This window comes from Carettochelys insculpta, chromosome 16 (genome assembly GCF_033958435.1).
Source record: "Carettochelys insculpta isolate YL-2023 chromosome 16, ASM3395843v1, whole genome shotgun sequence".
In the NCBI taxonomy this organism is placed as follows: domain Eukaryota; kingdom Metazoa; phylum Chordata; order Testudines; family Carettochelyidae; genus Carettochelys; species Carettochelys insculpta.
The window spans coordinates 22,523,837-22,538,490 of record NC_134152.1 but is presented as its reverse complement, the minus strand read 5'-3'; the positions used below and the strand labels follow the sequence as shown (position 1 = coordinate 22,538,490).

At 40.2% G+C, this 14,654-nt stretch overlaps 1 protein-coding gene across 1 annotated transcript in view; it reads left to right on the top strand.

Moving 5' to 3' along the window:
* The window catches only part of DNAH3 (dynein axonemal heavy chain 3), a 114,309-nt gene that overhangs the window by 61,949 nt on the left and 37,706 nt on the right, over positions 1-14,654 (top strand). Inside the window, exons 28-38 of the mRNA XM_075010225.1 lie at positions 1,721-1,812; positions 2,560-2,779; positions 4,981-5,115; positions 6,378-6,489; positions 8,318-8,559; positions 9,001-9,101; positions 9,184-9,289; positions 11,182-11,311; positions 11,825-12,061; positions 12,518-12,621; positions 13,946-14,240. Coding sequence (XP_074866326.1) covers positions 1,721-1,812; positions 2,560-2,779; positions 4,981-5,115; positions 6,378-6,489; positions 8,318-8,559; positions 9,001-9,101; positions 9,184-9,289; positions 11,182-11,311; positions 11,825-12,061; positions 12,518-12,621; positions 13,946-14,240 — 1,774 coding nt within the window. The remainder of the gene's footprint in view (positions 1-1,720; positions 1,813-2,559; positions 2,780-4,980; positions 5,116-6,377; positions 6,490-8,317; positions 8,560-9,000; positions 9,102-9,183; positions 9,290-11,181; positions 11,312-11,824; positions 12,062-12,517; positions 12,622-13,945; positions 14,241-14,654) is intronic.

The following is a 14,654-nucleotide window of genomic DNA, read 5'->3' as shown; positions in this document are numbered from 1 at the left end:
GCACTCAGCTCTTTCTCAGTAGGGTATGTTATTTAGAATGAAGTGGATACAGAAGAAACACATAAAACACAGTAAATGGTTCTAATTATGCTTCTAGAACATTACTGGTCAGTCAAAGTCCTTGCTAAGTCAAAAGTCTTTCAACACTATGGCAAAAGTTAGGGCCAACCATAGATCAATGGTTCTATCTGTTGAATTAATAATAAAAACCAACCCCTGACTCTATTTAAACCCAGTTTTTCATATCCTAAGTTCTTTCTCTGTTCCTTGATTCTCTGGGACTGCCTGAAACCAATATATGCAAATCACTGTGGGGAATGATACATCTCTGGAGCTGTTTACAGCCTCAAGGATATAGTAAACACTGCCTAGTAACTCTTCCCTCTTGGAGTAGCACTGTTCCCAGACCATAATGTTATATAAAACATTAATAAACTGAACATAATACAATATAGTTCCCAAATATACTGCATAGTAGTACAATATGTGTCTCTAATATAGTAAACTGCACAAAGATGTAGCTTCCTGGTCTATTATAGGCAGGCCCATGTGGGGTGGGGTGACAAAGGGAGCAAATGCCTTGAGTCCCAGTGATTCAAAGGGGGCCAGTGCTCCCGACTGCTGCTGCTGTAACAGTAGTGATGCTGGGAGCCCCAGAGCCTTTAAATTGTGGCTAGAGGACTGCATGGTGAGCTCTCTGTAGCTCTGAGGACTGGGGAGGAGGGCATGCCATGATCTGGACAGAACAGAGGGCTGGCTGTCCCCACCCATGCCCTCCTTTGATCCAAGGCCATGGCTCTTCTGGGAGCATGGAGCTGGGTGCCCCCCACCCACCCTGCCCAGGGGTCTGCAGGGACTCTGGCTCCACCACAGGTGTATGAGGTGTAAATGATAACCACAATAATGATGATGTAAACGATCTCTTCTATAGATGTGGTCTTGGGAATAGAAAAGTTGTGAAGTTCATTTTATCTGTAGGTTATGTAATATTTGAAATATTTAGTTAAAGCTGGCAAATCCATTGAGGGTTACATTCCACCTCTCACAGATAAACTGCCTGCTTAAAACCCTTTATTGCGGATCATGGTGGCAATTCAGGTTTCAGTCTTCAGACTACCTCAGGGATTTGGATGCTCAAGTCCCATTAAAAGTAATTGTAATTAAAATCTTCTGAGCAGCTTTGCATATCTCAGCCTAAATGTATATCAAATGTTCCTGCATCAATAAGAAAACTATTTTGGCACTGGACAAGGACCAAGGGGATCAGAATTACATTCCCAATTTTTCTACAAATTCCCCATGTGACTTTGTTCAAGTAATATAACCTAACTACACAGCATTCAGTCTCTCCATGTGTCAGTTTGCACAAATATAAAATGGGGTAAAAATACTTCCTTTGTCTTAACTATTAGATTGTGAATTTTTCAGAGTAGTGACTGTCTCTTGCTGCATGTCTGTATGGCGCCAAGCAAAATGGAGACCCAATTTTGGTTGAAGCCACTTGATAGTAATATAATGCCAAGAATCAAGAATAATGGTAATAAGGGAGTCCCTCAGATCTTCATTTGATTTCTAACATCATATGAACAGTCAGCAAATGACAAAAAGTCTGTACATTTACAGAAGAGCCTGACACGTATAACGTTCATTCAGGGTATTGCTGTATTCTGTATTCTTGTGTCTGCTTTTTTTTTTTTAGCTGTTAATTTTTTCTTGATAGGCATTATTCCGAACAGTTGCCATGATGGTTCCAGATTATGCTTTGATTGGTGAAATTTCACTTTATTCAATGGGATTTCTTGACTCTAGAAGGTGAGTCATATTTAGTTTTCCATTCACATCAGGCTATGAAATTCCTCAGGAGGCAAACTGTTCTGTATGTGGGGTAGAGGATGGGGAGTATGTGTGTGCTGGATTATTTCTACTAATAATTTTGACTAAATTTTCCAAATACTATATAAATATTTATCCAGGCAACTATTCTGTTCAGTGAAAATTATGTGATTAATTCCATATGCATGGCTTTGAAAATGAGCACCTTCATGTGTATTTCCTGAATCCTGATAATCCATCTCAAAAGACATGCAGGATATTAGCCATGAAACTTCAAGTCAAGTTTGTAAAACAATAAAAGCGTACAACAAGTTAACTATTACATGTTGCAAACCTTTTATATGTACTTTGCTACCATTGGTGAAATGTACCAGCACATGGAGGTCTAGCAAAAGGTTGCACTCTATTTAAGGCTTACTTAAGCCCCTATAAGCTTTCTGTAGACCTTCTGGAACTTGGCACAGAGAGGATTTGACACTCTGTGTGAATGAAGTTTTATGTAGGTTTGAGGCATGTGAGCAGGGAAACAGCATTTCAGCTATTACTGTTTTGCAAAACCCAAAACAATGGAGAAATCTGCCATTTAGATTTCCGTCCCTTTTGTGGCATGTGTTCAGGTGTAAATTGACATCACTCCATTTACTTCAAATATCTGAGCTTTACATATGTAAATATTATATTTGGCATTATGATTGTATTTCATATGCTACATTTTATCATCCACAGTCTTGCCCAGAAAATTGTTGCCACCTACCGTCTTTGTTCTGAGCAGTTATCATCTCAGCATCATTATGACTATGGAATGCGTGCTGTTAAATCTGTCCTGACAGCAGCAGGAAACTTAAAACTGAAATACCCAGAAGAATGTGAAAGTGTATTGTTACTTCGAGCTTTGCTGGATGTTAATTTAGCCAAATTTCTGGCACAAGATGTTCCTCTCTTTCAAGTAAGATAGCAAGTAGATGTATTGAAAGACTAAGAACTTAGACAGATGAAGAGACAGATCAATGGGGCAGCCATGATAAACTAAGAAAACAGATCATGTCATTTAAAACCATTTTGCCCAAATTCTTTGATCATTACTATTGAAGTCACTGTGTTGCACCTATCTAATTGAGTGCACTGTTTGGCTCTGAGTACAGTATTGTTTTGAGAAATGAATTTATAGCAATGATAAGAGTTACTTTTTGAGCTACCTTGAGATATATTGTATGCCATTGACATGATCTCTTGTAACGCTGTTAATTCATGCTGACTTTGTATTTAAGGATTTGTCTACACTATGGGGACTATACTGGCATTGCTAAGACAATGTAGCTATGTCAGCATAATGCTGTAGTGAAGACACAGTCTATACCAGTGCCAGGGCACACTGGTGTGCCATGAGAACTGTCCAAGTGTGCCATGAAATTTCGTCAATTTCCTCTTGCTGTGTGGCTTTTTCCAGTGCCACCATGAAGCGAAACACCAACCCCACAGGATGCTGTTTGGATTGGGAATCAGCTGAAATACTGCTTCCAGGCCTGAACAAGCTGGTGGGGAGACTACCCTACTCCCTGCTATGGCAAGTGACAGGGAGAGTGGGAGTCTGCTGGTGCTGGGTTGTGGTTTAAATGTCACATCCTGGCTCCAATGGGCTGGTGGGGAGGGGAACCGGCTTTCAGTGGTTACTCATTTACTCAAGATTTTTCAATTTACTCGAGATCCCTAGCATGGTGTTAAGCAGATTTTGAAAATATATCTGTGCTCGCTGTCTAAGACGATGTATTCTGTAGTGGATTTGAAACATTAATGCATTTGATCCTTGTTTAGCTTGTTGTATGCACCGCTGTCTTGCAAACTTCTCTAGTAGGAATATAACCATAGTAAAGGTGATGTTTATAAGCAAGCAATTCAGCTGAAAAAAGTGGATGTGCCATGGAATTGTTTGTCTCCTTGAAGTTTGCTGCGTAAATGAAAAGGTTGGGAGCCTGTGGTCTATACCAATGGAATTTTTTTTTCTTTAAATCACTGTAGGAGCATCTCCTCCTTCAGGAATTGTAGCTAAATTGACAATATAGCTGCATCTGCACTGGGGACCAGGTCTGCATGGCTGTGGCATTCTGTGGTGTGGATTTTTCACACCCCTGACCAATATAGCTATCTCTGCCTAACTTTTACATGTAAGCCAGGTCTTAGCTTTGCATTGCAAAGGGGAAGTGGGGAAAGTTAAATTGCAAGCAACAGAAAATAATTTGGTTGGAAGTCAGAGTGAAAATCATGATGTTATTGCTAACATTCTGGTTCCATAGAAGTGGGATAATCAGGTTTCAAAGCCATTCATATTAATTATAAAGTCCTAAGATCTGGACTTTTGAAAGAGGTCATGGCTGTGAAATAACAGAGCACATATTTCTCCGTTAGTCATTTAATCTCTCCCCTTCCCCAAAACATTTAGGCTGGGTCTACACTTGCCCCCATCTTTGAAGGGATCATGGTAATCAGGGCAATGGGCAATTAGTAATGAAGTGCTGCAGTGAATATTCAGCACTTCGTTAGGCTAATTTTCCCCTGCGGCAACTTGGAAACATCAAACTCTGAAGGGCCAGCATGTGTGTAGCCGTGGGCACTTCGAAGTCCCAGTGGCTACAAGCATGCTGGCACTTTGAAGTTTGATGCTTCAAAGTTGCTGTGGGGGAGAATTAACCTAATGAAGTGCTGCATATTCACTGCAGCACTTCATTAGTAATCTCCTGCCACCCTGATTACCATGCCCCCTTTGACGTTGGGAGGCAAGTGTAGACAAGCCCTTAGAGGCAGATATTCAGATGATTGATCTTCCTTTTGTAAGAACAATTCATGCTGTATCATTTGTGATACACATTCATTTGTAAATGCAAAATAGAATTCTCCTGTATCGGATTATGGGTGCAAGTGACTCAGTTAAAGGCACAACTACTGAGGTTTGCGTCTGCAGTTGATTTTGCAGGTTCCAGAATGTGGATGTGATTAGTGCCTGTACATTAGGAGTCAGTTCAGCTAAATACATTCCCCCTGAAAGTCCTGTTTCCTGTCATTTTCTATGTACTTCAAAACACTGAGAAAGTCTGCCTTTCTTTTTGTTAATCTGCTTCAAAGTAATGTCCTATTGGCTTTTTTCATTAACAGGGTATCATATCTGACCTGTTCCCTGGAGTAGTTCTTCCTGAACCAGACTATGAGGTGTTTATCCAGGCACTCAATGAAAATATTATTAAAGTGAATCTTCAACCAGTTCCTTGGTTTGTTGGGAAAATTATCCAGGTATTTAAAGACAACAGTCGTCATATCCATAAAAAGATAATTTATGTATAAGCTATTCAGGTACCTGACTGAATCAGGCCCTAAATCAGTAGTTAACAGAGCATTACTAAAAGCTTATCTATACAAAGTGAAAGTCACAGAATGTACAGACATAGATATATCAGAAAAGAACTCTAGCCTCTGTCACGTTAAGTATGAGTCAGTCAGTCAGTATTGCCTCCTTGCATGTGACAGGTTTGCACTGAAATTTTGAGCCATATGACTTTAGATCCAGCAAATGAAGTTCAGTCTAAGGCCTCATTTACACTAGACCTTAATGTCAATTTTAGATACACAGTTCCAGCTCTGGCACTCGCGTATTGACTTATCTACAACCAACTTACCTGGCCATCCACACTGAGGGAGGTTGGCATGAGAAACTCTCCCAATGACATCCCTTACTTGTTAGATTGAGGAGTACAGGAGTTGACTCTTGAGTCCTGATAGTTCAATTTTGCCTGTCCCACTAGGCCCGCAAAATTGAACCCTGGAAGACTGACCCTGACCAGGTTAGTCTTCCGGGTACTGAAGGACATACCCTTATTAACAGAAACAGTGTGCCTTAGCACTGAGAGCACTGGACTGAAACTCATAAGACCTATGTTCTGTCTCTGCTACTGTCCTGCTGGGTGACTTGGAGCAAGGCAGTTCATCACTCTATGCCTCCCTTTTCCCATCTGTGAAATGGTAACAAAGATACTGGCTGCCTTTGTAAAGTACCTTCAAATTTTGGTATTGTTATTACCAGTGCTCACATGTCTTATGCCAAACTTGCACCTTTTTATTGGTTGGTTTTCCTGATTTGAAACCAGGTTAGTTAAACAGGTACAAATGATTAGGTGAACACTCTTGTTCAGGTATGAAACAGCCTTAGTTTGGTGCAGCTTGGATCAGACAGGAATTAGTTTAAGCTAAACTGAAAAAACACACTCTTCAACTGAAACAAACTGAAACTTGCACTAGTTTAACTAAATCAGTTTAAAAACAAATTTAAGTTAAACAAATGCAAATTTCTAATGAAGATAAGGACTGAATTGGTGTAATTTACACTCTGGGGAGGCAGGTATTGTAAATTACAATAAGAGTTGCCTCTGAATTTGTCCTTGGGATTCTTAAGGGCAGGAATGATAATGTTTGTATCTAGATTGGCTGATCTATTTCTTCACATGTTGCAGGAGTGTTCTTTAACATATTTAAGTATAAAACTTATGTTGTCCATACAGATTTATGAAATGATGCTGGTACGTCATGGATACATGATTGTTGGAGATGCTTTGGGTGGAAAGACCTGTGCTTACAAAGTGCTAGCTGCAGCCCTTGGTGATTTGTACACAGGTAAAAATAAAATGCCTGCCAAAGACATCTCAAAAAAAATATCTCTGATTAGTGGATTTGTTGTAAAAAGACAAATTTAGGTTGCTATTTCTGCTGTTAATGAGTCGAAGAAGAGATTTAGATATGCAAGAATTAGATTGGAAAACCTCAGTTTTCAGAAACACTCTTCTCTCAAACAGATCACATGAACATGCAATAAAATGAGTTACACATTTTGTTAAGTAGTATGTTTATGGACAGTAGTCATGCAAAACTAGCAACAATAATTACATCAAACAAATCTCTTGGGCAGCGTCTACACTGGACCGCCTTTCGGGAACGTGCACACTAATGAGCTAAGGAGAACATTCAGATGAGGAGCAGATATAAGTATTTCATGATTGCAAAAATGATACCTCTTTGCTCAGTCAGTCTACTTGCTGGGAGAGATTATGTGAAGCTCTCTCATGAATACAAGATCAGGTTACTTCTGTTCTGTTTTTACCTTTACTTTTGCACACAACACTCTGGACCTGCCTTTTGCAGAAAGAAACTCTACATGTGAGTAAAGGAAGTCATTTACTAGGGTGGTTGTAGAATTTCAATCATTGGAGATATTTAAGAATAGGTTGGATAAATATCTAACAGAAATTATATAGATCAAAGGTTCCCAAATGGGGTGCATGAAGAAATTTCCAGGGGGTGCAAGGCGACCGAACTGCTGGCCCCCCATCTATTCCCCTTACCCGAAGAAAGAGCCCATGTTTATGGAAAAAATCCAGCTTTGGAAATGTCAAACACAGACTCAGATGCCTAACTTTTTGTCTTTTCCGACATTTTCATCTCTCATAGAAAATAGCTTTCCAAGAACTTTGTAAAGAGGATGTGAAAAACAAAACTGTGTTTCATCTGGACTGCCTTTCTGTTGAATTCATCCGCTATTTTCCAGATATCTTTTCTGGCAACCCCATTCATAAATTAGTACACAATGCATTCAACGTTGATGTTGATTCATTGCCAGAAGTATTGCAAGAACAAACACTTAAAATAAACTATAATTCAAGTGCAAAAGATAATTTCAAAAACTCAGGCTTGGAGGAATTTTGGATAAAATATTTCCCAACCTACTCGAAAGTTGGAGAAGAAGCGCTACATATTATCCTTCTGTTTTCATCAATGTACCTCTGTGAAAAAAGCTTTTCAAGTTTGGTCACATTAAAAATGAAACACAAAAATTGACTGGATGTGAAAAACGATTTGCATTGTGCATTTTCATCTTTCAAACCTAGGATTTCCCAACTCATGAAGAAAATACAGCATCATCCTTTGCATTAAATTTGTTTTGTTTCTGCTGTTTCTGATGTTAAATTACATTTTTTAAAACATTTTTGTACTGAGAAAATACATTTGTGCTTATTTTTAATTTTAAATAAAAATTTTATACCAAGTTTTTGTGTTTGTTTTCAATTTTAAATTATGAACTGAATTTTTGGTTAAAAGCGGGGTTGGATGATGGTAAAGAAGAGGTGTGGGGGCGTGAGGGTTTCTCAAAAATCAAAAAGGAGGTGTAATGCCAAAAAGTTTGGGCTCCACTGATATAGATGGTATCCTGCAGCCAAAGCAAGGGACTAGACTTGATGACCTCTTGAGGTCCTTTCCAGTTCTAGTACAGTATTCTATGATTAGTTACTGCTAGGTCACTTTCATATGTAAGGTCTGTTTGTCTTGGGTGGCTACACTGTGATTCTATGAGGAATAGTCCACTTCTAATCTTCATAACTAAAAATATTTTAAAGAACTTTTGCCTTCTATCTGGCTAATCAGTGTAATCTGTTTTTTATTGTGCTAGCAAATTCCATGGATGAGTTTGCTGTTGAGTACAGAATTATTAATCCCAAAGCTATTACAATGGGACAGCTGTATGGGTGTTTTGACCCTGTGAGCCACGAGTGGACAGATGGAGTGCTTGCAAACACCTTCAGACAACAAGCAGCTTCAACCACAGATGACAGAAAGTGGATTATATTTGATGGACCGGTGGATGCAGTTTGGATAGAAAACATGAACACTGTGCTGGATGATAATAAGAAGGTAGCCATAGTTTTTTGCCTGTTACTTTAGCATGTTAATGCACATAATTAATTGCAGTTTCTTGGTTATTGCAGTGAGCAATCTGACCCTTTTAAGTAAATTGAAATATATGAATTCATCTTTCTAACTGGAAATCTAAATGGGCTTATTCACAAAATAGTAATTATCTTAAACTGTTAAAAGAAGAGGATTGCTTTTTATTATGGAATACATAAAGAGCTGGCTAATGCTTCATTTTCTCTTTTTTTCTCCCAAATCTGCAAGTCTTGGTAATAATAAATGGAGAGCTTTTCAAGACAGAATTCTGTGATGGGAACATGAATGAATGAATAAGAACTGACACTAAGTGGGATGACTGTTCAGTGATTTTTATGACAAGCACTGCTATAAGTGGATGCTATGATATGATTAAGTCATGTTTATGCCATGTTTGCCTTCCAGCTGTGTTTAATGAGCGGGGAAATAATTCAGATGAGTTCCAAAATGAGTTTAATCTTCGAACCAGCTGACTTGGAGGAGGCATCTCCAGCAACTGTCAGCAGGTAACAGTAACCTACAGAATTCTAACGTACCTCATGATGCATTTCAGACAGTTTACTAACCACAACTACTTACATTTTCCAGGTGTGGTATGATCTATATGGATCCTAATCAGTTAGGTTGGAAGCCTCTGAAGGACTCCTACATGAACACACTGCCCTCAAATCTGCAAAAGGAGCACAGAGAACTGGTGCGAGCCTTTTTTTTTAATGTGTCACCCTTAGAATCTTTGCTTTAAAGGTAATCTGCCCAGTATATCCTAGGGTGTCCTATTGACTTTCAGGTAGGCACACTGGGTAATTTTTTCAAAAGTGCCTTAGTGACTTAGGGCATAAAGTGTATGTCTGCATTGCAATCAGACTGTAGTACATGTAGACATAATCACACTAGCTTTGCTTTAGTTGGTTTGCATGCCTATGCCAGTGAAGCTGTGGTAGCATAGGCAGTACAGGCTAGCTGGCCAAGTAGATGTCAAGCATACAAGGTGGGTTTGTACAGTCTATGCTGATGTTGTGTTGCCATGGCTTCTCCACAATAGAACATACCTATTTTGGGTATGTCTACATGTGCTGTAATCACACCTCTGATCAGAAAGAAGACATACCCTGACTCTCAAGGGGCTTCTAAGTCTCAGGCCATTTTGAAAATTATATCCATTATTACATAGGGTGGAATGATGTGTGAGACTTCACTAACAGAGTCAGGTAAAGAGCCAGGTCTGGAGGAGTGACACCTTCACCTGTTTGGAGCCGATCAGAACCTAGCTTGAGATATGCACAAGTTTTTGTCATTTGGAGTCTGCTTTTGCAAACTCTAACTCACTAGAGTAGCTCTTACTGAGTAGGACCACTCAGATGAATCAATGGTGCTCATGTACATGTAGTGCAGGGCAGTTACAAATGGGAGTGAGGGGGTGCAGGAAAAAGTTCTGAAGACTTTTTAAGCATTAAGTCACAGTTACCACTGAGTTCAGTGGGAGGAAGATCAGGCATCAAAAGGCCAGATACAAACTTTTCTGTGCTAGCCCTAGAGCTGGAAGAAGCCATAGTGATCTGCCAGCCTCCTTCTCCACTGCTCACTGGAAAAGCAAACACGAGGTGGAACCAAATTCAGAAAAACCTTTAAGGCTGGGGAAATGCTGCCTGATCTTGGTTAGGAAGCAACCACCTTCCCTTGATAAAATATTCTTGGAAAAGGCCAATATAGGGATAACTTGCAAGGGGGGGATATCTCAGTGGTTAGAGTATGTAACTTGTATGTAGACTTGTAAACCTGGAGTTGTGAACTCAGTCCTTGAGGGGGCCTTTCATAGGTCCTGGGGCAGGTTAGATTAAAAAAAAAAATCTGTCAGGGATGGTGATAGGTCCTGCTGTGAGTGCAGTAGACTGGATTTTTATGACCTCTCAAGATTCCTTCAAATTCTATGAGATATGTATATCTCCATGATTCCAGTATAGAGGCAGGGGAGAGGCTGGGCCATAACTTTCTGCAGCCTGCATAAGTCAGCAGAGCTGGCTTGCTGTAAAGGGACAGTGATGATTCTTCACTTATGGCAGTGGTCACGCTCTCCCTGCATGCTGGTGAGCTCTAGGAGCACTGCACAATGGGATGAGGTATGCACTACCCCCAGTGCCCTTCGTGATAGAATGAAATCCTGAGGTCCTTCTGCTGTCTGCTTACTAAACCTTGGAGTTACTGTCTCAGATTATCTGGTAAACCTTGGTGAAGTGTGGTCTTCTCATATTTGGTTTCTCTGCTTGTGTGGTGCAATGGAAAGATCCTTCTGCTGTCTGGATTAATAAGAAGAAAACAAACTTCCTATTCCAACCATTTACTTGTGGCAGAAGCAGCATCTTTCCACTGTCAGGCAGATCTGTGGCTCTTTGTCAGCTGCCATAGTGCCTTATTAGGGCCACTCCCCAATCTCCCCCACTACCAACCCAGACAAAATTACTGATTTCTTAAGGATCCACTTTTATTGTTCAGCAAAATCAAATAAACCTTTTGATACAGGGTCATGTGCGTAAGGGCAGTAATGCAGCTCCTACACTGTTTTAAAACTGTTTCCCGTTCTGCTTGCAGGTTGATGACATGTTTTTGTGGCTAGTCCAGCCTTGCTTGGAATTTGTTCGCTTTCATTGCAAAGTCGTAGTGCAGACATCTTCCATGCATCTAACTTATAGCATGATGAAACTCTATACCTGTCTGATGGGTCAGTATAATTTAGTGCTTCAGCCTCTTATTTTTTTCCCCAATGTGTCATAATAGTTGAAAACCCAGGCCCCTAGAGACAAGTCAATGCTAGAGGCCGTCATTTAGGATGAAGCAGGTGCTTTGGGGTTTGGATTACCTGCCATAGGTCTTTTCTAGTGAGCCAGTAATTATAACAGTCCTTTGCATCTTGCATAGTGCCCCTCATCTCAGGATCTCAAAGTATTTTCAGGCCTGGGGAAGGCCCTGTGCACCTGGCCCCTGACGTTTACTGCATTGTTTGCTATGATTCTAATGAGATATTTAGAACTCCTTTAAATATTAGCCGCCTGTTCATTTTTAATTGAACACCATCTACTACACCATCAGAGCCAGGCTGGATTCTCACCTGTTGAAAATTAACACAGTCCCATTGAAGCCAACGCAGAGGACCTGGCTTTTTTACCAAAGCAGGTTTTGAATTGCAGTTTTTCATTTTTAATGGCATTGAACCAAGATTTGAATGTATTTTTAGATGAAATAAGGAAATCGGGTGAAGAAGAGGGCGAAACCATGTCTAGCCAGCAGATCATCTTATGGCTACAAGGGCTTTTCCTTTTTGCGGTGGTGTGGACAATTGGTGGAACCATCAATGCAGACAGCAGAAGGAAATTTGATCTGTTTTTCCGCAACTTGATAATGGGAATGGATGATGAGAACCCGCGCCCCAAAAGCGTGAAGCTCACCAAAAACAACATCTTTCCAGAAAAAGGTGTTTCTATATGCCTCTAATTGTATTGCTCATAGTTTTGCTTTATAAACCCGGCCAAATCCTGCCTAGCACTGCAGGGCAGACTGGGGTGTCTGGAATTTGTGCTTTGCTGCAGACACCTTGCATCCAGACCTGAGGAACAGACAACGTGGAGCTCTTTTCTTGCTCTGAACAAGAGCAGCAGGAGCTCCAGATTGCACCTAAACAGTGAAATCTGTTACGTTGCATCTACTAACTTCCTGATAGTGAAGTTCAAAGGGAGAGGAGGCTACTCAGTGTTACTTAGGAGGCATTCATCACCCCACAGGCAATGTGAAGAACCGACAAATCAGAAAAATTCTTTTGTTTGAAAATTTCTGTGCTTGCACTAGAAAGGATTAGAGGAGAAATACTTTGGATGCGAAGTGACACTGGCTATTAAATCGATATTCCTATATTCTGTGCTTCATTTAACAGGAACCGTGTATGACTTTTATTTTCACAAGCAAGCCAGTGGGCAATGGAACATGTGGACTGATTACATCACTAGAGAGGAGCAAAATATCCCTGCTGGTGCAAAGGTTAACATCTTTTTTTTTTTCATTTTAGAAAAGAACTCAGTGATGAAAATTGTGTTGTGAAATGACACAGAAATATACAAGTCAGTTACATTTGGTAGCTCTGATTAATGCATATATGACTTCTTTCTGCTTAACATACAATGTCACAGTAGAAAAGGTAAATGCGTAATATAAGGATGATCTTGTGGTGAAAGATCAAGGCTTAATTCCTGCTTTGCTACAGCATCCCTAGGGAATTTGATGTTTGTTGTGTGTGTTTGGGTGCTCAGGCCGAGCCCTAGTGTATTATAGTATAAATTACTCAACTCTTCACCACGTAGCACCTCCCCACACTGGAGAAGAACCCAGAACAAAGGCGTCCACATTTTGATGGCAAGCTATGAACTTAATCTCTCTGTGCCTTGTTTTCCCCCCTCTGCAAAGTGAGGCAAACGATACTCCCTATTGTAATAGGGCTGGATGCCTCCTGCGTTCCCCCCTGCCAAAAATCACACCACGTGCAGTCTGCCTCAGTTTCCCTTCTTTATATCCAAAACCCCACACAAACCAAAGGTTTCTCTTCCTCCTCCCAGGTCTCCCTGTCTGGCTCTCTTTCTGCTTTGGCAGGCCACTTCCAAGCCCTGCCTGATTAGAGTCTGAATTCTAACTCCCAGGGTTCTCTGCTAGAACCTGCTCACATTCTCCTAGCAGTCTCTATTCCCAGGGCATTCTCTCTTTCACTGCAACCCCTGCTGCTCTCTATAGAGTGGCTCATTGTATATTCTAGGTTGGCTACCCCCCAGCTGTCCAGACCTTCAGGGCTAAGCCATCTATTAAACCTGCCTTGCAGGTATGATATGGAGGTAAATTTTCTGGTGATTGTAGAGCGCTTTAAGAATGTCATTGCCTCTACTCCTCACTGACATGCTAGATTCAAGTTCAGCTAGAATCTGTGTGAAATATGTGGAAAGAAGAGGGATGAATTTTTATTTCTTCAATTAGAAATATTTTTTAAGCATAGCATATAGCTCCTGCACTGACGTGGAGGGAGTAGAGACTCCCTGTGACTTTTTACTCCTTTTCTTTACACAGTAAATGGCAGAAGACCAAAATTAAGAATTATCCACTTGTCCCATTTTTGTTTTGGATTGTCACGATGCCTAGAAGCCCAGTCCTGGATCAGGACCTATTCTGTTTGGTGCTCTACAAACACAGGCCAAAAGCAGCTCTTTACTTACTATTTATGGTGCCTAGAATATATTTGTTGCAGTAGATTTCAAACCCCAGTATTGATTATTCTTAGAAATTTGTTTTCCACATGATATTTTGATATTCCATATAACAGGTGTCCGAGCTGATCATTCCCACAATGGAAACAGCCAGGCAATCTTTCTTTCTAAAAACATATGTGGGACATGATGTCCCTTTGCTGTTTGTGGGTCCCACCGGCACAGGAAAATCTGCTATTACCAACAGCTTTCTGCTGCAACTTCCAAAGCTTAAATATGTCCCTAACTGCATCAACTTCTCTGCAAGGACTTCAGCTAATCAAACTCAGGATATTATTATGTCAAAGCTGGACAGAAGAAGAAAGGGATTATTTGGACCTCCTGTGGGGAAAAAAGCTGTAATATTTGTAGGTAAGACAACTTGTGTGTTCTTTCTTCTTCATGTAAATTCAGGCTCCAGGAAACCAAAGAGCACCATTGGGTCTGGTAATTGTCTGCTGTCACAAATAGCACTTTAAACACTAACAAAATAATTTATTGGGTGGTGAGCTTTCGTAGGACAGACCCACTTCTTCAGACTGTAGCCAGACCAGAACAGACTCAATATTTAAGGCACAGAGAACCAAAAATAGTAATCAAGGTTGCTTTTTTTTATTGTTTTTAAAGTATCTGTGAAAGGATTAGGACTGTTCCCTGCTGGAAGACTTATATACTTTGAGGTGAAGCTTATCTTGAAGATCGTTCATTCACTTTCAGCCTGTGTAGTTTGGTACTTTATGATGCAAGATGTGATATTAAATCAACACAAATCAAAAAAAAATCAGC